Source organism: Dryobates pubescens, chromosome 13 (assembly GCF_014839835.1).
Source record: "Dryobates pubescens isolate bDryPub1 chromosome 13, bDryPub1.pri, whole genome shotgun sequence".
Lineage (NCBI taxonomy): Eukaryota > Metazoa > Chordata > Aves > Piciformes > Picidae > Dryobates > Dryobates pubescens.
In genome coordinates this window covers 18,088,335-18,112,661 of record NC_071624.1, presented here as the reverse complement: position 1 = coordinate 18,112,661, position 24,327 = coordinate 18,088,335, and the positions used below count along the sequence as shown (strand labels likewise).

At 43.0% G+C, this 24,327-nt stretch overlaps 1 protein-coding gene across 4 annotated transcripts in view; it reads left to right on the top strand.

Moving 5' to 3' along the window:
- Positions 1 to 24,327, top strand: part of SERPINI1 (serpin family I member 1) — a 62,454-nt gene that overhangs the window by 12,895 nt on the left and 25,232 nt on the right. For 3 of the 4 annotated variants that reach the window (XM_054166184.1, XM_054166188.1, XM_054166186.1), the window contains exons 2-3: positions 19,357 to 19,624; positions 22,507 to 22,737. In XM_054166184.1, the coding sequence (XP_054022159.1) occupies positions 19,375 to 19,624; positions 22,507 to 22,737 (481 nt within the window). In that variant the 5' untranslated portion in view covers positions 19,357 to 19,374. Of the gene's footprint in view, positions 1 to 17,239; positions 17,369 to 19,356; positions 19,625 to 22,506; positions 22,738 to 24,327 lie in introns of all 4 variants that reach the window. The other variant, XM_054166185.1, reaches the window with a different exon arrangement.

The window sequence follows — 24,327 nt, the reverse complement described above, 5'->3', positions numbered from 1 at the left end:
GAGCCCTTCTACCCTCTATCAGATCAACACCTGCTCCCAACTTGGTGTCATCTGCAAACTTACTAACAGTGGACTCAATCTCCTCATCTAGATCATCAGTAAAGATATTGAATAGGATTGGGCCCAGCACTCATCCCTGGGGGACACCACTAGTGACTAGCTGCCAGTTGGATGTGGCACCATTCACAATAAACTGACATCTGAGCTAAATTCAAGTAAGTTTAGCCATTTTTGGCTCAATTTCATAAGGTATGAGAAATATCAGATTGCTGATACTTCAGTTACTGAAAAATAGTAAACACAACTTGTATGAAGTGAGATAAACCGTGATCATTCATGCCTCCTGTGGACAAGCAGTGACTTGGCCTGGGGGCATTAAATGCCTAATTGGGTTGTGTAATTAACTTTTTCCCCTTTATGGCTGAACACACAAAATTTTCTGAGTAGCTCAAAATATTTTTGTGTAGTAGTTGAAGCCAAGGGGAAGAAAAAAAAATTTTTCTGGTCTTTTGAGTAAAACCAAAGATACAAAGTGAACAGAACTTGGATCCTCATAAGGTTTACAAGCTAGCCATAGATCTCACAAACAGTTACTACTGTGTTACCATACCTGGCACAGAACAGGCTTTTGAACCTTACCTCCTTGTCTTGCCAAAGAATTCCAGAATCATTGCATCAAAAGAGACTTTGAGCTCTTTCTTAGTTTTCTCTTAACAGTTGTTTCATTTTGCTTACAGCATAGATCCAGGAGCAGGCTCCTATTTCTTGCAGGTTTTTGTGGGTTTTTTTCCCCCTTGCTCTCTCTCTCTCATGCCTCTTCCATGTGAGCGCACTATAAATTAGGCGGATAAAGTCCTTTGCAGCAGTTGTTCATAGTTTTATGTATTTCTTAAACTGGGGCCATAGAATGTATGTGGGTGGAGATGTATGTGTGTGTGTGGACATAGATGCTTTTGCAGTATGTGGAGGATGAAGAAAATGCACACTGTATTCAAGGAGCTTTGAAGCTCACTCCTAATTCATCTACTTTCCCAAGTCACAGTCAACCATCTCTTGGCTTCTGATCTGCTTGTCTAATCTTTCTAAAGGCATCTAGTGAATCTGAGTAGATCTAGAGTCTTTCCCAGGCAACTTGGTCCAGAGCTTCCTTGTCTTTGCCAGTAAAAGGCTGTTGTAAAATTCAACCTGATGTTTTGTTATTGCAGTCTGAGATTCTTCTCGTCCCATCCGCTCTGTGTACGCAGTCAGAGGAGTATCTTAATTTTCTTCTTTCTGTGATTGATATCAAAGAGATACTGAAATAAAACATCCCCAAGCTGGCAAAATTTGACCTTTTAAATCCATATTACTGTCATACTTGGATTCCTCAACTGGCATCATTGTTAGTCCAGTTGACAAATAAGCACCTTAAGGAATTCTTAGCTAGATTGGTGTCACAGTCAGGCTTAGGAGAAAATTACTTAGAGAAAATACTTCTGGTTTTGAAAGGCACTGCTTGAGAATTATAGCTTTTATTTCAGAGTAAGGAACTTGACCTCTTTGACAGTTCATTAAGAATATCATCACCCAAATATACTGAGACACCCACAGTTTGATCAGTACATTACAGTGAAAAGTACCTAGTCTGGTATGCCTGGAACTAGTCATCTCAGCAGTTGTTAGAGCGAGTGGTGATGTCAAACCACAGGTGAATGTGACTGAAGTTCCCTTCCTGAAACAATTCAGCACAAAGGCAGCAGAGAGACCTATGAAAATCTGAACAACCTGAGGACTTTGAGTTAGGTAGTGCACTAGTTTTGCAGTGTCTTGGTCTGAGCCTGTATAAACAGGTTAAACTAGTAGAAGTTTCACAACAGGTACAAGGAAATGCTTGTTTAAAAAGGCCAAAGTTGTCTGTGTTTTTTTTCTTCCTCATGCAGACTCAAGGACTGGGAGTGTTTGTGGTTAGGGATCAGCTGTGGCCACTGGGGTTTGTAATTACAGCTGTGATAAGTATGTTTTCAAGTGTTGCTGTACTGAGAGCTTTCTTAATCCAGTATTTTACTAGGCCTTCCATTGCCCCTCCTAGTACTTTGTAAAAATTCCTGAAACTCCATGAATCATGGGAGAGCAAATGTTAGACCATTAATTTCTGGCTCTTTGGAGGCATAAATCTTACTTAGGCAAGTGTGTGGTCATGTCTGACATCATTAGTACTGTATTTAGCAGCTGCAGTAAGCACACAAATAGTGCATCTCCACATGTAGTGAGAAGTGGCTTGTTGCAAGTCTAGCTTTGTAGTTTAGCACTAGGGGGGAAAAAATGTGTAGTAACCTTTTAGTCCATTATTATTAATTGGCTCTGTTGCTCCCAGCTTTGGGAGCTAGGAAAAAAAAAAGTCTCCTGTTGAAGGTTTGATGTTTGCTGCAATTTGCTTTCCTATATTTTTATGAAAACAAGCACAAAGCTGATGTCTGGCTGATTACTGTTTGCTCTTTAAGCCATGCAGAAATCCATGCTGTTGAATGTCAAACAGGATGGGACGCCTGATATACCCGAGCTGCTTCCACCTGTACACAGGCAGTTTACTGCTTAAAACAACAGATCTTTGAGCTTTTATCTTCTGCCTGGGATGACTTTGAACAAAGCTTAAATACCCTTCAAAAGAACTTTAGGTGGGTAACTTCATACTGTGAGTAATCTTCCCCATTTAAATTCTACCACCATGCCTGCTTTGCCTCCTCTAAGAGGAGGCCTAAGTGTAATTTTAAACAGTATCTTGTGTATCACAGTGATAAACTTTATCTGATGTTGAGACAGAGGTGGTCCAGTTTCTACAAGGAGTACAGTTGATCTCCATGTGCTTCTTCGAGGATTAACAGATTCTTTGCATGATTACAGAAGAGCTTTTCCCCATTTACACCTTGGAGTATATTTACATCCACTAGAATAGCTGTTCTGTGGTGAATAACTGCAAAAACTCTGCGTGCTTTAGGCAACACTTTGCGTACAGCTGCACCAGCTCCAGGAGGTCTGTGTGAGGCAGTGCACGAGGCACGCACGTTCTGGTTGATTATTGCCTAATGAGTTTGCTGCTGAGATATATTGATTGCAAATATCTTTTCTGCTGTGGCCTTGTTAATGGAACCAGTTGGCACAAGCTGTGTCTAAATTCCTTGCTTTGAGGTACAGCTGTCACCCTTGCCTACTTGACAACTTAATTTAGACTTAACAATGAGATACATAGAATAAACCAGGTTTGAAGAGACCTTCAAGATCATCGCGTCCAACCCATCGACCAATCCAACACCACCTAAACAACTAACCCATGGCACCAAGCACCCCATCAAGTCTTCCCCTGAAAACCTCCAATGATGGTGACTCCACCACCTCCCCAGGCAGCCCATTCCAATGTGCAATCACTCTTTCTGTATAGAACTTTTTCCTAACATCTAGCCTGAACCTCCCCTGGCGCAGCCTGAGACTGTGTCCTCTTGTCCTGGTACTGGCTGCCTGGGAGAAGAGACCAACATCCGTCTGTCTACAACCTCCCTTCAGGTAGTTGTAGAGAGTAATAAGGTCACCCCTGAGTCGCCTCTTCTCCAGGCTAAGGAACCCCAGCTCCCTCAGCCTCTCCTCATAGGGCTTGTGTTCCAAACCTCTCACCAACTTTGTTGCTCTTCTCTGGACTCGTTCCAGCAAGTCAACCTCCTTCCTAAACTGAGGGGCCCAGAACTGGACACAGGACTCGAGGTGCGGCCTAACCAGTGCAGTGTGCAGGGGCAGAATGACCTCCCTGCTCCTGCTGGACACACTGTTCCTGATGCAGGCCAGGATGCCATTGGCCCTCTTGCCTGCCTGGGCACACTGCAGGCTCATGTTCAGTCTCTGCCTGGCTGTTCTCCAGCCACTCTGCCCCCAGCCTGTAGCTCTGCATGGGGTTGTTGTGGCCAATGTGCAGAACCTGGCACTTGGATGTGTTAAATCTCATGCCATTGGACTCTGCCCGTCTGTCCAGCCTATTGAGGTCCCTCTGCAGATCCTCTCTCTACCCTCCAGCAGATCAACTCCTGCCCCCAGCTTGGTGTCGTCAGCAAATTTACTGATGATGGACTCAATGCCCTCGTCCAGATCATCAATAAAGATGATAAAATCATCATGATAAAATCATACAACGTTAGGGATTGGAAGGGACCTCTAGAGATCTAGTCCAACGCTCCTGCCAAAGCAGGATCACCTAAGGCAGGTCACACAGGAATGCATCAAGGCAGGTTTTGAAAGTCTCCAGGGGTGGAGACTCCACAAACTTTCCGAGCAGCCTGTTCTAGTACTCTGTCACCCTGACAGTGAAGAAGTTTCTCTTCGTGTTGAGATGGCACCTCCTGTGTTCTAGCTTGTGCCCATTGTTCCTTGCACTTTTACTGGGCACCACCAAAAAGAGACTGGCACCTTCATCTTGATGCCCACCCTTCAGATATTTATAGACATTAAGATCCCCTCTCAGCCTTCTTTTCTCAGGACTAAACAGCCATAGTCTTTGTTCATAGGAGGGGTCTTCAAGTCATCCTCCTAGCTCTCCCTTGGACTCTTTCCCACAGATCCCTGCTTCTCTTGAATGGGGGAGTCCCAAACTGGACACGGTATTCCACGTGCAGTCTCTCCAGGGCAGAGCAGAGAGGGGAGGAGAGCTTCCCGAGACCTGTTGGAAACACTCTTCTCAATGCAACCTAGGATACCATTGGCTCTTTTGGCCACAAGGGTACATTTCTGTGGAGAGATTGAAAATTTGGATCGTGTACATACAGGAGAAGACTTTAGGTTATCCTATTTAGCTTGCAAGCCACGCCAATTAAAAAAGATTAACCTAATTTTTGGTAAGAACGTGCATATTAGCCATTGATGCAAACTCTCAGACGCACATGAATCATGGCATAGGATACCAAAAATGGGAGTAGTGTTATGGTCTGACAAAAGGTGCAATTAACATTAACCTGCCGTAGGAAATCCTGGAATAAGTACCTACGACTACCTGAAAGGAGGTTGTAGTGAGGGTGGAGGGTGGTCAGTCTCTTTTCCCTTGTAACAAGTGATAGGATAAGAGGAAAATGGCCTCAAGTTGCCCCAGGGGAGTTTTAGGTTGGGTGTTCAGAGGCATATTCACTAAAAGGTTTCTCAAACACTGGAACAGGCTGCACAGGGAGGTTGTTGAATCCCCATCCGTGGAGGTGTTCGAAAGATGCAGAGATACGGTGCTGAGGGACACGGTTTAGCACCAAACTTGGTAGAGTTAAGAGAATGGTTTGACTTGGTAATCTTAAAGGTCTTTTCCCATTTAAATGTTTCTGTGATTCTATGAACTGCTGGAAAACAGGGAGTCTGGTTTTGGGAGGGGGAGGCAGTGAGGTTTCAAGCCTCATTTTTCATTTTGGATGTTGGAAACAATAACTTTCTGTAAGGTAATAGAGCTTCTGAATTCTAAAACCTCACTTCAAATCTTAAGGAACAAAACACAAACAAACCAAAAACAAACCCACACAACCCCCAAAGGAACCAACTTAAAACAACCCAAACACCTTCTGTACAATATGCCACGAATGTGTTCATACAGCCACAGGGAGAGTGCATAGATCTGAGCCAGTGAGCAGCAGACATGGGCTGTTCTTCAGTGCTTCGTGATTGCTCTTGTTCATCTGAATTGCTTTAGCATTTAGAGTCAGATGTAACGTGATACAAACTTCTCTGTGTGGGAGAATAAGCAAGATTAAGACAAATTCGGCTCCCTGCATGTGTTGTTTAAATGGCTCATCACAGAGAGGCTACTTGGAACAGCATCACTTCTCATAAACACAAACCAATGAGGCTTGAACAGTGATCCACAGAAGTGCACTTCAAGGCCAGATTCCCCCTTCCAGGCACAGCTTGAATACTGGACTCTGAGCTGTTCTGCCCATGGTGAGCCAAGAGGGGATGTATCAGTAGCTGTAAGTCTCCAAGGCCAGGATAAACAAAACTATTAGAACAAAATTGTGAATAGTTCCTCTTTTTTCTTTCTTTCTTTTTCCTTTTTTCCCCAAGTAAAGAGAGCCTTGGGTTTTTTTTGTCTGCCTGAAGAAGTTGTACTAACTTTAGTTGCTGCATATCTTCATTTGTAGATACCTGCATGGTTTGGTTTTGGTTGGGTTTTGTTGGTTGGTTTGGTTTTTCTTCTCTTTCTGTTTCTGACTTTCCCATTTATCTCTTGAAACTGTTCTCTGAACAATTTCAACACACATGCAGGGTGCTGAATTTGCTTCTTTTTTTCACACCCTGCCAGCTCACCCAGTTTGAACAATGAGACCACTACTGTTTTCTTTTGGTGTTTGCGTTTTTGGTGGTCGCTTTTTTTCTTACTGGTAAGTTCATGGGTACTGATTAGGAAACAAGAGACAGGAAGGACTTGAATGATGAGGCAGAGAGAAAAGTGAGACTTCTGCTTGCAATTTTGTCCACCATGCCATGCTAGCTGTTTTTTTCACCCCCCCCTCTCCTGTCTAGATAGTCTGTGAGTTGATGGGTTGCCTGTATTGGTGTCTGTAATTGGGCAGATGCCCTGGTTGCCTTCCCAGAGCTCCTCTCAAGTGGCAGCAATACAAAATTGGAGCTCTGGAGTTGAAGAAATTGTGGAGATAAGAGGGGGGAAATGAAAATATTTGAAAATATATGAAAACTACTAACAGAGCAGATAGCAATGGTGCTGAAGCCTAAGAGCCAAGAGTTGGAATTGGCCTTAGGGTAGAAGGAAGGAGAAGTTTAATTTTCTTCTGTACGTGGGCTTTCCATGCTTCTCACTCCTTTGGGAAGATCAGTGATCAGCATCCTTCACATCAAAAAGGAATCCTTGTCATAAGCCTTATTTAGAGCTTTCCACTGTGTGAAATAGAGTGAAAAATCCTGCTACTTGCTGATTTTTGACTCCTGATTATTCTGCAATGTTTAGAAAAACATCTCTCTTGTAACAGATGTTGTGTTATCTTAGAGAAATATTCGCAGTGCTGAAGCTTACACAGTAGTGCTAAAATTTTATCTCAGTTACTGAATTTGATGAGATGTACTTTTTAATTGACTCCATTTTGCTCATTCAGAAGTAAACATCCTCTGAGTGACTGACTCTCATCCTTTTGTCTCTGAAGTTTTTGTGCAAGACCAGCTTTACAGGCTGTTTCCATTTTGATTTTTGTATCAGCTGGGGCTCTGTTGGTCAGGCGCAGCACACTTGCCACAACAGCTCTTTCAGCTGGTTTTAAAAACAGCCTTTCAGAGGTCCTGTCCAGCTTCAGCTGCTGTGCCAGGACAGCTCTATTAACTGGCTGGTGATGGCCTGGCCCCCTCTGCCAGCACACTCCCCTGGCTTGCTGCAGAGCAGCTGCCAGCACGGAAGGTGCCAGGGCTGCCGGGGTGGCTGGGGAGCTCTGCTGGCACACTGCTCTGCTGCAGAGCTGGTGTGGGCCAGCGTTTCGTACCATGCTGTTGCTGGCTGTCAGGACTGTGGCTGTCATGACAGACTGTCTGATGTATGCAGTTGCTTCCGAGAATAATTGGAACTGGCTGCAAGCTCACCAGTGGCTGCGACTGCTGCAGTCTTGCTGCTTCTGTATAGAAATGGACCATGAAGCTGAAAAGCGCTAGGGAAACGATGCCTGTGCATTATCAATACCAATCTTTGTCCTGATGAATTGCCATTTGCCATTAATCAGGGTATAATAAAAAATGCTTCACTAAAGATTTCTTCACTGAAAGTGTCATCAAGGCCTGGAACAGGTTGGCCAGGGAAGCAGTTGAATCATCATCCTTTGGAGGGGATGTAGAAGTCTCATAGACATGGTGCTTGGGGATGTGGTTTAGCAGTGGACTTGGTAGTGGTGGGTTAATGGCTGGGACTCCATGATCCTACAGGTCTTTTTCAGCCTAAATGGTTCTATGATTTTGTATCTACTTTTAATACCAGGGTTAATTGTTTGGGATTTTTTTGTTTTGTTTTGTTTTCCCTTAAAGCAATCTCTATACCATATTACTGTAAGAAACTAAGTCTGATCTAAGTAGCGTTAACATAAGTGGATAATAACTTTCCTGGTAAGAGCAACATTGCCTACATGTAAATGGAGCCCAATGCTGAATGCAAGTCTGAAGCCAGAGTTGTTTAGCAGGAAAGCAAACTGGTTTGTCACACTTGCATTCAGTTTCTGAAATGATGGACTTCTCTGAAATCCTGATGCAACTGGATTAACTTTCTTCATCTTCTTGACAGCTATATCCATAGCTTGATCTTTTTCTTTCTGAGTAAAGAAGTTCCTCCTCCTTGTGAAGGGGAGCTGAACAATGTAGTGAAGAATTAAGTCCTGCTCTGAACTTGGAAACACTGTTTCACAGCCTATATATATATATACATACCATGACTTGTTATTTGGAGATTATTTAAAGACCATCCTTCTTCATTGTATTTTGTTAAGAGACATTTAAAAATCTCCCCGAGTTGGTTGGTAGGCTTTTGAGATGCATTCAGCAAGTCTCCTCCAAAGCAAAGTGACTTGAAGGTACTTTGGCTGCAGTATTCCCTATTCACTGAATAGTGAAGAGCTCCTGTTCTATTTTTGTTTATCCCTATTCCTTCAGTCCTCCAACTTTTGAAGGTTTAAAATGGGCTGAAAGTGCTTGTATAATTCCAGGCAAAGGATCTAGTCTAATGTAACATATCTTAAGTGACTTTATGCATAAATACAGAATTGCAAGAAAAACTGCATGGCTCTCCAAACATTGTAACCTTCCCTTGCTGTAAATGCTTTCACAAAATCTATTATTAATAGCTTTTTATTCTACTGAAACTGTAGTATCATAATGCATTACAGCACTGTCTGTGACATAAGTGACAGCTTTCATCACATATAAAACTACGCTCCAGTACATGCAGTAATGTCGCCCTTAGACCTAAACTGCAGTGATTGCATCTGGCAGTTGCATATGGTGAAACTTAGCTACTGCCCTTTTAATTAAATTACAGTTGGAAGCCTCCTTCTGGGAGCTTGTTGATCAACTGCATTTCACAGTAGAATAACAGAAAAGTGACTTCTTGTAAGGAAGGGAATTTGCAATACATGCAAGAGCAGGAAAGACATTGTTCTTGTATCTAAACTGATTGCAGAGCTGTCTCTCTGCTTCTGATGGAAAATGACTGCCACAGAATTGGACAACACCCCTCCTCTCCTTTCCTTTCTCAAACAGCCCTAAAGAAATGTGAGGGAGGAAAAAATCATAGAAGCACAGAGCAATTTGATTTGGAAGGGACCTTAAAGGTCATCTAGTTCCAACTGCCCTGGCCACTGTCTCCTTTGAGGTCTCTTCCCTTTGTGGTTGACCTGTGTGTGAAGTACTGTGTAGGCCTTTTCAGATGAACAAACAAACTCCAGAAGGGGAAATTGTCAGACTTTGTTCTTGAGAGCCTCTAAGACCCAGCTTTGTGTGATATGTCCAGGTGTTGTCCTGCCTTCCATAGTAACAACAGGGTGACAGCTTCACCACAAGACCAAAATGCCTAAAAGTGATCTCATTCAGAGTATGGACAGGACTGACAACCCTCACTGAAACATTAGATATGTTAAAAAAAGGAAAAAAACATTAAAAATCTGTGGCTGATTGAGCTGCTTCTCTGGATCTGGACAAGTAGATCCCTTTTTGATTTGTTGAAAGCAGATCCTGTTTGGAAGGTCATGAAGATGATCCAAGGGCTGCAACACCTCTCCTATGAAAATTGACTGCGAGCATTGTGGTTGGAGCCTGGAGAAGAGAAGGCTTCAGGGAGACCTTTAAGCAGCTTTCAACACTTTGAAGGGGGCCTACAGGAGAGCTGGAGAGGAATTTTATTACAAAGGCATGGAGTGACAGGATGGGAGGTGATAGCTTCAAACTGGAAGAAACTTGATTTAGATTAGACAAAAGGAAGAAACTCTTCTCCAGGAGAATGGTGAGGCACTGCAACAGGTAGCCCAGAGAAGTTGCTGAGGCTCCAAGCCTGGAAGTGTTCAAAGCCAGGCTGGATGGGGCCTTGGGCAACCTTTTTTAGTAGGAGTGTGATGGAATGAGATGATTGTTAAGGTCCCTTCCAACCCAAACCACTTTATGGTTCTATGATTTCAATCTGTTCTTGAAGGTCTCCTAACCAGGCTTTGCTGACTTCTTCAGAAGTGCACACCTCCTCTTCTGAACCTTTAGACTCTCCAAATACTTCAAACTTTCTCCTTCACAGAGCTTCTTGGTTTTGTGTTTTCCTATTTATAGGTTTTACTTCGTGGGATGCATTGTACATGCCACAAATAAAAGCCCTCTGACAATGAATTTCACACACTTTTTCTTCCAGATAGAAGAAGCAAACAGAACTTGTACGTGGGTCCTCAGAAGTGCAGGCCTTCTAGTAGCAGGTTTTGAAATATGCCCACCTTTTCTTAATTGTCTAGACATGAATTTAGATGTTTGCTTTAGGCTATTCAAATTTAAGTATTTTGGACATAGCTTCTCAGCATCTCTTTTTATTTTTTAATTGGAGCTGAGGGATTATGCTTGCGGAAGCTCAATTAAGACAACTTTGGCTTGCATAATTGCCTCAGCAGGTTGGTGACTCGATGCCAAGCTCCATGAAAGTTTAAAAACATTTGGGATTTAATGGTAGAAATTGTCAATGTGAAAGTTTTCAGTGTACTGTTTGCCTGTCAGGTTTTCTGGAAGCTGTTGGTGTGATGGGGTCATTTTAGAAAGCAGAAACAAAAGAATCCTGAGGGACATGCCTTGCTGTGTGAGGGAGAGCAAGCTGTTAGTATGGCCCAAACACTTCTTAGAAAGGTGACTCTTCTTTGTCTTAATCACTGTATACTGGAGGTTTAAATACTGCAGTATTTTCTATATTGTACTGTGCTGCTTTCTAATGAAATTAACCTCAAGGTTTCCTGCTCCAGAAGGCAGTGACTCCAGCATTGACAGATGGTGATAAAATCCCATCACTTTATTGCTAACGTTTGTGCAGATTGAAATATGGATGTCAGTGCACATGGAGCAACCTGACTCAGCCAAGCTTAACGAATCTTGATGTGCCTGTAGAATCCCTGGTCGACAAGGTCAGACGCTCAGCTAAGCTAAGGATAAACATTTTAGCTAGTTAGTTAGTTTTGCCACACAGGAAATGTAAATACCCTAATATGAAGGAGTTGACTTGCTGGCTAAATGGGACCCATCATAGCTAGCAGTTGTGTGCCTGCCTGGTATCAAGAGATCAGTATGATTTCATGCTACTGTCACCACTTCCAATAACCAAACTACTTCTAATAACCAAAGTACTTTGTGGATGTCTTCCTGTTCTGCATGCACTGTCCAGTATGGCCATTTTATGGATGTCTAGTTATTCTCCCATTTCCTTGGGTCTATTCTTCTGGCTATAAGCAATAATAGCTCATGGATTGCATATCTGTTGCTCTGAGAATTGGAGTTTTCATTTAACTCCCATCACCTTCAGGCAGGCTCTCCTATATCTCGGCTCCTCGTGTAAAGCATGCCCTGGTGGATTGTGTAAGGAGACCCTTGTAGCACTTGGTGGGATGTAGATTTCGTGTTCAGATGCTTGATTACAGCAGTTACCCTTTGCACTGCTGTCCCCCATGTACCTGCCTGCTTTCACTTGTTATGTAAAAGAAATTGTTTTTCAGGTTAAGTCAACTCGGGTTAGAGCTGTACTTCAGAGTACACTCTCTGTCATTCCCTGTGCTGGAGGGAGAGAGTGGCTGAATGACTGGGAGGACAAGGACGATATACAAAGGAGCTGATGTCAGGAAGTGGCACATGACTTCTCTGGGATTTTCTAGGGATGAAACCACAACATTCCACCTGTGAGAGTACTTTTGCTCTAGTAATGCTAGCTGGAGATGCTAGTTTTGCCCAATCTTTAAATAAATACAGATTTTCAAGGTTGAGTTCTGGGACAAAGCAGAAAGGATTGAAAAACAAAACAACCAGCCCCAATGTGTAGATTATTCTGCTGCACAAACTAATGAAATGGGTTTGTAAGAATCTTGAGATTTGTGGTAGCAGCCATCTTTCCCTGTTGTTGCAGGGCAGCATGCCTGAGGCAAGCCTAAACCAGTCCAGGAGCTCTTCCTCCTTTGCACATCCTTCAGGGTAGCCATGACAACCACTGCCTGGTCCTGGTGAACAGCTAATGATCTTGCTAACTGCTCCCTGCATCTCTGCTCAACTGGTGTTCACTGGTTTCTTTTTGGAGGGAGAGTTGTGCTGGTTTTCTGCAGTCTTATTACAAGTCGTGCAGTCCCTCCCTCTGATCATGTGGTGTTTGAGATGACTGCCAGCAAGAAATCACCTGAAGTAAAGGTGTTACTAATGGCAAAGCACTAGTGGCTGAATGTCACCAAATTTATATCCTTTCATAGTTAATCTGTCACAAACTTGAGGGGAAGGAGGAAGCATCCAGCTCCTGCCTAGGTGGTGGGGTTTTTTTCTTGTCTGACCAGCAGGGCTTGCTCCCTAAGGAAACTTATTTCTTGCTTTATCAAATCATTCTGCCAGACTTCTGTCTGTCTGTTCCTGCAGATGCACATCTTTACAGGAGAGTGTAATCAGTCCTGTTAGCACACTTGCTTTTCTCCTGAAGCTTTTCATGTACACATTGATCAGAAGGAATCAGCAGTTCTTCTCAAGCAGTGCTTCCCACACCTTTGGTGGTAGCTTGCATGTAGCCAAGAGTAATTGTTGAGGCAGCTAATCTTAGTTCAGTTTCTGTGTGCTGAGGAGCTAAGGTGATGTATCACAGCTTTGTTTGGTAGATTTTTAAAGCTATAAATGAGTTTCTTTATAAACCCCACAGTCTGTAAAGGGGTAAAAGACAAGGAAATTATAACCCTTTTCTTTCAACCTGTCTGGCATACACAAGGTATTAGAATTGAACCCTCAATTGAATTTTTGTCGCCTTCCTACAGTGAGCCTGACTCTTGCCGTTCCAAAATTCGTGGTACTCTGTATCTGTGAACTCCAGGTTGAGTTTGTTGATATGATAGCTCTCAAAATATCCTGGCTTCCAGAGGATGCTTGCCCCTTTTGCATTTTTCTGAAAGCATATGTAACAAGCTGAATAGTTCGGAGCTTGTGGGTGTGAGGGGGAGATGTTGTTCTACTTCCTCTTAGTCATCCCAGCCTTATGCTGGGGGAAACGCAAGAGCCGTAGTTAATCAGTCCTGTATTCTAACCTATGAATGTTACTCTTCAAGTGTTACTAAAACTCATGCTCCTTCTGCCTGTGTGCAGGAGTACATCTGTGCTGGCCAGGGGGTAAACCAACAGGAGTGCTGCCTCTAGTCTGAGGTGGTTGAGAGCTGTTGTGGAAATGTTCTGGGCTGGTTGAGAGCTGTTGTGGAAATGTTCTTGGCTGGATTTCAGGACTGATAAAACCTTTACAGAAGGGGTCTGAAATTTTGGATGGGAAAAATTTCACAGGAATTAAAGTATTTGTGGCCTTAATGCACTTAACTACTGAACAACATATACCTAGAATCTCATTTTAAGTAATATGTGACAAAAGCAACCCAAAACCCCCAACCAACCAAAGCAACCACACAAACAACAACAAAACTCCCTGAAAAAAACAACCCAAACACCTTAAAACCCCCAAAACAAAACTCAGAGAGAAAAGCTTTCATGTAAAGTGGTTCCAAGAAACTTCAACCCTGTACAGATTGGTATCCAGGAGCAGAAGAATTGTTTTGGTTGGAAAAGACCCCTAAGATCACTGAGTCCAACCATTGACCTAACACCACCATGGCCATTAAACCATATCCTGAAGTGCCATGTCCACATGTTTCTGGAATACCTCCAGGAACAGTGACTCCAGCTCCCTGAGCAGCCTGTGCCAATGCCTGACCACTTTTTCAGTAAAGAAGTTTTTCCTAATATTCAATATAAACCTCCTCTGGCACAATTTCAGGCCATTTCCTCTCATCCTGTTGCCTGATATTAGAGAGAAGAGGCCTCTTTTCAAGTAGTTGTAGAGAGCAGAGGTCTCCCCTCAGCCTCCTCCAGACTAAACAATCCCATTACCTCAGCTGCTCCTCAGAAGATTTATTCTCCAGACCCATCACCAGCTTTGTAGCTGTTCTTTGGTCATGCTCCAGCACTTTGATGTCCTTGCAGTGAAAAGCCCTAAACTGAACACTGTATTTGAGGTGCAGCCCAAGATAGAACATGTCTCTGTATCTAGAGCAGAATCACTCGGAGGAATCACACAGGAATGTCAAAACTGAGTGGAGCTGGTGTTCAAGTGAAGTGTTTGTATGTCAGGGGAGGCCATTTAGCATTGAAGGTTGTAGTTAACAATCACCAAATAACTCCTGCACAGGTACAGCTCTGCACTAATGTCTCATCTGGAGGTACAGGCATTGCTCAAGTTTTTGATGCTGATTTTTTACTGAGAACAGTTGTGAGCAGGAACAAAAGGAATACTCTGGCAAACCTCTGTAGCAAGTGATGGTTTGTGATACTTGATTGTCACTCAAGAAGAGGCTATTGCAGGGATGGTGTCTTTGTCTGTTTGCAGTGATTCTTTGATTACCTGGTAGGAGAGAGTGGTGCTCATGCGTCAGTTAAGATAAATTGCACCAAAACTTAGATTCAGCCCAGCACTGACCCTCATATGCTGGGGTGGGTCTAGAGGATGACTACAAAGATGATCAGAGGACTGAAGCATCTCTCCTAGGGCTGCAGGAGTTGGGGCTCTTAAGCCTGGAGAAGAGAAGGCTCTGGGGAGATCTTAGGAGTGGCCTTCCAGTACCTGAAGGGGGCCTACAGGAAAGACTGGAAGGGACTTTTTACAAGAGCTTATAGTAGTGGGACAAGAGGAAATGATTTGAAGCTTGAGGAAGGGCAGATTTAGACTGGATATTAGGAAGAAATTCTTTACAGTAACAGGTTGCCAAGGGATGTTGTGGATGCCCCCTTCCTGAAAGTGCTCAAGATCAGGTCAGATGAGGCCTTGAGCACACTGGTCTAATGGAAGGTGTCCCTCCCTGTAGCAGGGGGGATGGGAATTGGATGATCTTTAAGGTCCCTTCCAACCCAAACCAATCTATGAAATGAGAAACTCTTATCGATGTGATTAAGGAATGGAAATAATTTTAGCAGTATTTTTTCACTTATATAGGTAGTCAGTACATGTGAAATGCAGGTGGTAACATTTAAAGTTGGTGGTTCACAATCTTTAAGACATTGTTCAGTGTGGGCTTGGACTCCTTTTCATCCCACACTTATTTAACTAGATTTCATTGGTACAGAACAGCAATGACAACCTGTACTGCTGATGACTTTGAGGAAGAGTCTAAAAAGACTGGCTAAAAAGTTTGATACCTGTGGGAATAATTTGGCTTCCTGGGCAGCCATTACATAATGTTCAGATTCATCATCTTCTCTCAAAGAATATTTGTGAATAGGGTACAGGCAATTTAAAAGGAGTTCTCTATACTGCTGCAGAAACAAAGCAGAGTGCCCTCAACTCTTCCTGAAGAGCGATGCTGAGAACATTCTGCACCATAAGTGCTCAGCTGTTCCTTGGATTAAGACCTGCTGTATGAAGAGGTGTGAGGAAGCATAAACCCAAAAGTAATATTCCCTAAAGTTAAGGCAGAATCAGAGAAGCAATAACTGTAGTGGCTAGAGTGATAATTAAGAGCTGGATTCCCAATTGTCAGAAGAAAACTGTACAGGTATACCAGAAGAACAAGAAGAATTCAAGTGAAAAATTTACCATAGACTTCTTGGTTTAGGTGGACAAGATTCAGCCAGTTTTACATTGGCTGGCAAGGACTGATCAAATATCTGGTCTGTTTAACAGTCTTCTCCCCTCTGACCATCACTCATAGGTCTTCAGTTTGCTTTGAAACCTCTTTCCTTGCCTTGTAGTCTTGTATCTGGAGAGGGCACTGCCAGCAATAGAGCTGGTCACACCCTCTGCCTATATCTGGGTGCTCATTCCCACCTCCCTGGCTCTCTTGCTTGGATGTGTGCATAGGGAACTTCACAGTGAACTCTCAGAAGACCTCTGTAGACTAAAAATGCTGTGGAAGGGGCAGGGGGGTAAATAAAAACTAGTTGTCTTGAATTCATTCCTGCTGGGAACTGTAATTCTGTGAGGTTTAACCTCTCGCAGTGCCATTGATGCTATTTAAAAGTGTATGTAAAAACTAAGTTTAAGTTTGGTACTTTGTCTTGTAAGAGTGTTTCACTGGAGTTTGTATTTGTCCTCAGCTGTCTGCTTTATTTTCTGCCCAACTGAATAACTAAAAATATCCTAACTTGCCTATTTCACGTGAGGCGCTTTTCCGGAGCGGTCAGAAAGAAAGATGACTTCGATTTTTATATGACTTGATTTTCTTTTTTTAGCATGATCTGATACCAAATGTTTTATTAGCATTCAAGTAGTCTAACCTACAAGTTAAGCACTTCATTTAAGATGCATAAATTCACCACCCCACCCCCCGCCCCCTCCTCCTGCAGTTATTTAAGCCTGTCTGGCAGTAGCACGTAAGATCGGGGCTGAAGTGCTGAATAGCTGCCTCTGCAAGTAAAGGGCTGGGGAAATTTCCCTTTTAAAACCTGAAGATTATCTTGTGTCTGTTGGAGCCTTGTCAGGGTCTCAAAGTGAGCTCAAACAGCTCTTGATAGGAGGGGGGAAATCTTGGCTATCTCTGTAATTGCGTCCACATGGAGCATCGCAGCTTGTTTGCTTAGATTAGGATGGGAGATTCCCCAGATTTGCTGGCCAGTTTAAAAGCCACGCTGATGCTTTGGGTTCATCCTCCACAAAAGAAAGATAAGCTTCTGCTTATCTGGTTTTTTAAGGACCGTTTTTGACACTGCTGTAGACCCTCCTGCATGACGTAGGGTTTTAAGCCTTCCTTGCCTTGTACAGCTTTTTCAGGATGGGAGGCTAATACCTGGGCTCAGACTATCACAGCAGTGTGCTGAATGAAGTGAGATGTTATGTAACTTACAAAGATGAAGTGATGGCAGCATAGAGGAGGGCTTAGAGAAAAAGCGGGGCATATTTCTTATGGATATGGAAACAATCCTCAGAAAGGAGATGTGAGGCAGGGGAGAAGCAAGGCTGTAGGTGGTGTGTTGCACTAAGCGCCTGTCCTGAAGCTTGTGTGGTTGCTGCATTGGTTCATCTCTTTAATTTTCTCAGTGCAAAAATAAGCAAAAGGCTGATCCGTGGCTGGGGGACAGGAAGAATCTTAACTAGAGACTGCATCAGCTGCTGCCAAGGCACGTCTGTGTACCCTGTTGCTTTTATACACTTTCTCAGCTAGAAAATGTGAGTAATAATGCTTAAATTATGCATCATTCAGTGTTGTGTGAGTTAATTAGGTAATGCTACATAGTCCTTTGATGATTAAATGCATAGTGTAAATGGTGTATAAAGCTTACTAAGGGTCTCTGTGTCAGGTGTATAGAAACTCGTGGTAGCTGCAGACACAGGAGAGCTGGGAAGCATAAGGCAGAGGCACTTGGGCTGGCTGCATGCAAATTGACTTAAGTCGAGGAACAGAAGAGCACATTCACACGAATTTGTCCCATGCTGACAAGCCCTGCAGACTGGCACAACGACATGTAAACACTTCTGGACTAAAGCTTTTAGGCTTGTACTCTCCAACCTACAGCTCAGGAATCTTTTGCTTTGTTATGTATTGGAGATATCCTAAGTGGCAAAGCACAGGAACTGAAATGCAGGCTGGCTGGCTTGATGTTTCTGCCCCAAGACGCTTGGCAGTCAGATGCCAAGGTAGCCTGAAACTTAAAGGACAATATAGAAGGAGGGAGACATACTGCTCCAGGAGCTGGACTTTTAATATCAGTAGTTGCTGATACAGTGTGAGAGCTGTTGCTTTCTGAAGCATTTTAGCAAAGCTTGGATTAGTCAAAAGCATTACTGCTAACCCTTTTTTCCACTTAGTTTACTTCCTTATTTTCCCTGCTGGATCTTTCTCACTGCTGTACAGTAACTTTATCTTCTAAAGATCACTGAGCAGATTTGTCTCTTAGCTAATGTAACTACCCAACTTTTCACCAGTATTTACTAACAAAAGGGATTTCTTTTGGTAACCAAGACATGATTTATTTTTCTTTCAAAGAATTTTTGGCTGCTTGCCATCTGTTGTACAACTGAGCAACAAGACAGTACATTTCATTTGTCATGGGTGGAAGCAAGCTCTGTTACAGTGCTTCAAAAAGTTGAACTAGTTTGGGGCTCAGAGTGACAGGTGACTAAGAAGGCCAGTGGTATCCTGGGGTGTATTAGAAGGGATGTGATTAGTAGGTCAAGAGAGGTTCTCATTCCCCTCTACTCTGCCCTGGTGAGGCTACATCTGGAATATTGTGTCCGGTTCTGGGCCCCTCAGTTCAAAAAGGACAGGGAACTGCTTGAAAGAGTCCAGCCACAAAGATGCTGAAGGGAGTGGAACATCTCCCTTGTGAGGAAAGGCTGAGGGAGATGGGGCTCTTTAGCTTGGAGAAGAGGAGCCTGAGGGGTGACCTCATTTGTGTTCGTAAAGATGCAAAGGACAAGTGTCAGGAAGACAGAGCCAGGCTCTGCTCAGTGATGCCCAAGGATGGGATAAGGGGTAGTGGGTGCAAGCTGGTGCATAGGAGGTTCCACATGAACACAAAAACTTTTTCCCTGTGGAGGTGACAAAATGCTGAACTAGGCTGCCCAGAAAGGTTATTTGAGTCTCCTTTGGAGACATTTAAAACCTGGCTTGCTGTGTTCCTGTGTGACCTCCTCTGGGTGATTCTGCCCTGTCTAGGAGGGTCAGACTAGATGATCTCTTGAGGTCCCCTCCAACTCCTAATGATCTGTGGTTCTGTTGTCTTACTGGAAGGTCATACGAAAGAAATACAGATTTGTAGGTCCTCTTGATGAAGAAGTTCATAAGCCCCAGTTCCAGATCAGCCCTGCCCAACAATAACAGCAGCAGAATTGAAAAGTTAAAGTAGGGAAGGTCTTTGTAGTCTTCTTTTTTTTTTTTGGTAGAAGTTGTGTTTTGTTAATCTGTGGCTGAAAGATTTCAGAACCATCCAGTTACATAACAAAGCAGAGGAGAGATCATTGTGCCAGTTTTAACAGGATTTGTGTGTCTCCTCCAAAGAGCTGAGCTGTGCACTGAACTCTGCCTGGTTTTTATTCCACACAGATTGAAGATTATTTGCTATTCTTTTTTTCTTTCTTTTTTTTTTTTTTCCTCAGGTTGAATCTTTTATGACATAAACAAGGTTAACTTGTTTTCTCTGAAATTCATCTTGCAGATCTGAGAATCTCAAGACATGTATTTCCTTGGACTGTTGTCTTTGCTTGTTTTGCAAAGCAAAGCTTTCAAGACAAATTTTCCTGATGAAACCATCGCTGAGCTTTCTGTGAACGTTTACAATCAGCTGCGAGCTGCAAGAGAAGATGAGAATATTCTTTTCTCTCCTCTGAGCATCGCAATAGCCATGGGAATGGTAGAGCTGGGAGCCCATGGAACCACTTTGAAAGAAATTCGACATGCCTTGGGTTTTGACAGCTTAAAAAATGGTAAGGCCTTTTAATCATGTTTTACTGTGGGGCTTTTTGTCGTAAAGAAACAGATGGCAACGCCTGAACAGCGATGGAAGTGCTCGGTCATGTCCATGGGTTATTAATCAGGAGGCTTCTTGGCATCCTGTTTGATGGCCTGAGCGTGCTGAGGCATGTGTCAGTGGCTTCTGCATAAGCTGAGGGATGCTAATATACACCCTGGCCCTAGGCACCTGAATCTCAAGCAATTACAGTTAACTGTTGATCTTGGTTTCCTTCTGCAAAACAAGCTTGCCTTGGCCTCCGGAGTCATGAGAAGACTTCTAGGAATACAATTTTTAGGGATTACAATGAAACCTGGGAAGGAAAGCAGTAGTTTTACCAACATTAATTCTCCAAAAAGTGTGAAAATCACAGCAATTTAACTGGAAATGTCTCTGACACAACTTCCTTGGCTCTTTTCTTAGCTTTATGTCACTAATGTTCTGTCTGCATTGCATGATGTTGCGTACAGATACACAGGCTAATTAAGGATTATTATAGTGATGCTAATTATAAGCATCTCAGCTGTTTCAGCATGATACACTCCATGTTCCCATCAGCCTTTCAGAGAAACAGGATCCATTTCTTTAGCAGAGAGCACCACCACCACACTGTCCCATTTGTAGTGTGGGGTAAGCTAAGTCACACATCTGGGTGTAGTGCTGTGCTGTGGAGTGTCAGCACACCAGGAGTGCAAGTAGCTGGAACAAGTGCAAATGGAGGGATGAGTCAGTGACAAAAAATGACCTTAAGGAGGCAATTTCTATGAATTTTTAATATCTGAGTATTTGATTTGAAACCTGAATGCAGTGTTACACTCACACAGTGCATTGGACTTCTCAGTCTTTGGGGAAAGGATCTTGGGGGGGAATTTCTGAATATAGTCTTCAATGAGTGTTCCCAGTACTCCTGCACAGATGATGGCTCTCTGTGTAGACCAGAGCACATACTGAGTTCTACAGTTTCTGTCTAAAACATTGGTAAATTATTTCTTACCTATAACTGAAGAACTTAGGCAGTTGATTGGAACTGGGCCAGTCGCTGGTCTTGTATATAAGCGGTATTAGGGAAAGTACTTGTGGCTGGAAGGCTGCTCAGCAGTGAAAGACCTGGAGGTGCTGATTGACAGCTGGCTGAATGTGAGCCATCAGTGGCCAAAAAGACCAGTGGCATCATGGCTTGTATCAGGATTAGTGTGACCAGCAGGACCAGGGAAGTGATAGTACCTCTGTACTTGATACTGGTGAGGCCACACTCCTTGAGTATTGAGTTCAGTTTTGGGTCCCTCACTAGAAGGACAATGAGGTGCTGGAGTGTGTCCAGCGAAGGGCACAAAGCTGGTGAAGGGTCTGGAGAACAGGTCTGGTGAGCAGCAGCTGAGAGAACTGGGGTTGGTTAGCCAGGAGAAAAGGAGCCTAAGGGGAAGCCTTCTCTACAACTCCATGAAAGGATCATAGAATCATAGAACTGTTTTGGTTGGAAAAGACCTCCAAGATCATGAAGTCCAACCTTCAAGGATGTTGTAGGCTGGTGGGGGTTGGTCTCTTCTCCCAACTAACAGGGGAGACAAGAGGAAATGGCCTCAAGTTGCACCAGAGCAGGTTTAGACTGGATATTAGAAGAATCTTCTTCACTGAAAGGGTTCTCAAACACAAACAGACTCCCAAGGGAAGTGGTTGAATCCCCATGCCTGGAGGTGTTTAAACAATGCAGAGCTGTGGTGCTGAGGCATGTGGTTTAGCCCCAGACTTTGGTAGAGTTAAACAATGATTTGCTGTGATGATCTTAAAGGTCTTTTCCAGCCTAAATGATTCAGTTATTCCATGATTTCTGCTTGGAAGGCAGCATTGCATTCAATTTTTAAACTTCATGGTTTGTTGGTTGGTTGGTTAGAAATTTCAGCCTCAGTTAGACAATGCAACAGCACAAGCTTCCTTAAAACAGACTGCTCTAATCCTACTCAGGATTCTTCATGTCTCACACAAATGATTCTGTGCTACCCCATGCAGGATCCTCACACATTCCAGACCTTTTTAGTTTTCCAGAGATAAGCCTGTGGGGAAGTCCTTAGCTTTAAAATTTCAAGTCAATTTTTAGGCAACTGACTTTCAGGACTGAGAGAATTGGCAGGTTGAGAGAGTTGGGGTGGTTCAGTCTGGAGAAGAGACCTAATTGTGGCCTTCCAATATCTGTAGGGGGCTACAAAAAAGTTGGGGAAGGACTTTCTAGGGTGTCAGGGAGTGATAGGTCCAGGGGGAATGGATCCCAGCTAGAGGAGGGGAGATTTAGATGACATGTTAAAAAGAAATTCTTTCCCATGAGGGTGGTGAGACACTGGAACAGGTTGCTCAGGGAGGTGGGGGAAGTACCACCCTGCAAGTTTTTTAAGGCCAAGCTGGATGTAGCTCTGAGCAACTTGATATAGGGTGAGGTGTCCCTGCCCAAGGCAAGGGGGTTGGGGCAGAATGATCCTTGAGGTCCCTTCCAACCCTGACAATTCTCTGATTGTGTGTGACATAATGAAAACCCTGTTGAGGATTTGTGGTGCCAAGACATACAAGTGTGACTCACGAGAAAAATTCCTTTTATTTGCTCTTTTGATGTTCAAAGAGATAAATCTGTGAGGGGATCCAAACTTCTTGTTAATTATGCTAATTGTAGGTAGCTCAGGCTTGTAGATTATTCTTTCAGGTCTGAAGGTGTGTGTGGGTTTAGAAAGAAGTTTATTTTTAAAGAAAGGACACTTTTTTTTTTTTGGGGGGTGGGGAGGTGGAGTATAAAATGTCTGTGAATTTCCAGCAGGAAAAACATGGAATAATTTTCTGTTCTGAAACACTAAAGCAGTTTTCTTTCCTCAGGTGAAGAGTTTACCTTCTTGAAGGACCTTTCTGACATGGCAACTAATGAAGAAAGTCATTATGTTCTGAATATTGCTAACTCTCTCTATGTGCAGAACGGCTTTCATATCAGTGACAAATTCCTGCAGTTGGTGAAAAAATACTTCAGAGCTGAAGTAGAGAATATAGATTTCAGCCAAAGTGCAGCTGTAGCTACCCACATCAATAAGTGGGTGGAGAATCACACAAATAGTAAGTCCACATGGTTCTTCTATGCTTCCTGCAGTAAGTGTTTGTGTTTCCAAAGTTACACAAAGTTGTTGAATTGTTGCCTTGGCTTTTATCTGCTCTATCAGAGACTAGAGTGTCTCCTCCCATAAAAAGAATTCTAGTAGCAGCTCTTCATGAAACTATGGTGGTTTTCCTGTTCAGGAATGATCTGTCTTTAATTTTAGTCATTGCTAATGGTGTAGTAATACTGCCCAAATATTTTTTTTTTTCCTCCTGTCTCAGTATCTGCAAGTTCCTGTAACATTGTCTCAGGAGATTCCTTCAGGGAGGGGAGACAGGGCAGGGAATTGCTTCAAGGGTTTAGGAAATGTGGGGGAACTACTGTTGCATGTTAATTGAAGGAGAATATTTTAAAGATAGGCATTTTAATAGTGTGTTAATACTGATTTTTGGTATTAAATTAATAGACTACGTAGCTAAGTACTTGAAAGTGCTTTTCTGCTAACTGCAGAAAAATTGTCTATGAGTGAGTTAGTGGCTTTTGCATGTGTGGAGTATCACTAGTTCTCTGAGGGAGCTCATGATTACAAGGTACTGTGAAACAGAATGCAAAGGAAGACAAAAGATCATTTTAAACCACAAAATCAGACTCTGTAATGTAATCTTTTCTAACATGAGGAAGCTAGATAGCCTGTTGAAAGAGCAGTTGGGTTTAGGAAGGCTGTCAGCAGAATTTCACAACAAAAGTTTGCAGCAAGGGAGTAAGCACAAAATTACCATTGTAAATATGCATGTTCAGAGCTTCTTGATGTAGTTTTGCTTTGCTTGTGGAGTCCCAAAGATGTGACACATTTTTTTGGTGACTACATGAAGAGTCTCAAGGTATGGGAGTGAAATTACTCCCCTGTTGCAGGGATCAGAGCATAATCTTATTCTAGTTCATCTGGTACACTCTGGAGATTGATATTTTAAGAGTAATTCATCAGGGTTCTGGCTCTAGCGTTGGTTGTGCCGTTGTAAATATGAAGGTACTGGAATCCCCTGTATGGAATGAACACATGACAATGTAGTCTGAACATTTAAGAATCTGTGATAGCAATGACAGGATGAGAAGAAATGGCCTCAAGTTGCACCAGGGGAGATTTAGGTTGGATATTAGAAGCACCTCCTTCACTGAAAAGGCTCTCGAACACTGGTCCCTGTGGCAGTGGCTGAATCACCGTCCCTGGAGGTGTTTAAAATATGCAGATGTGGTGCTGAAGGAGATGGTTTAGCACCAGCCTTGGTAGTGTTAGATAATGGTTGTATTCACTGATCTTAAAGGCCTTTTCCAATCAAAATGATTTTATGATTCTATAATACTTTATGGAAACGTCTGGCACCAAAGTGGAAAAACATATAATAATGCTTTTATTCCATCTTGGAAATTACCTGTTTTGTTCCAAAATGGCAGCTATTATGTTCATAATAAATTCTGCCCTTTATCTCCAACTACAGAAATAGAGGAGCTGTAAGGGGTGCAGCAGATTGTGGAGTGTTTTCAGAGAAGCATAGTGTCTGTCTGAAGGAAAGGTAACATTCTGTCAGAAAGAACAGCAAGTTCTCCTGCTT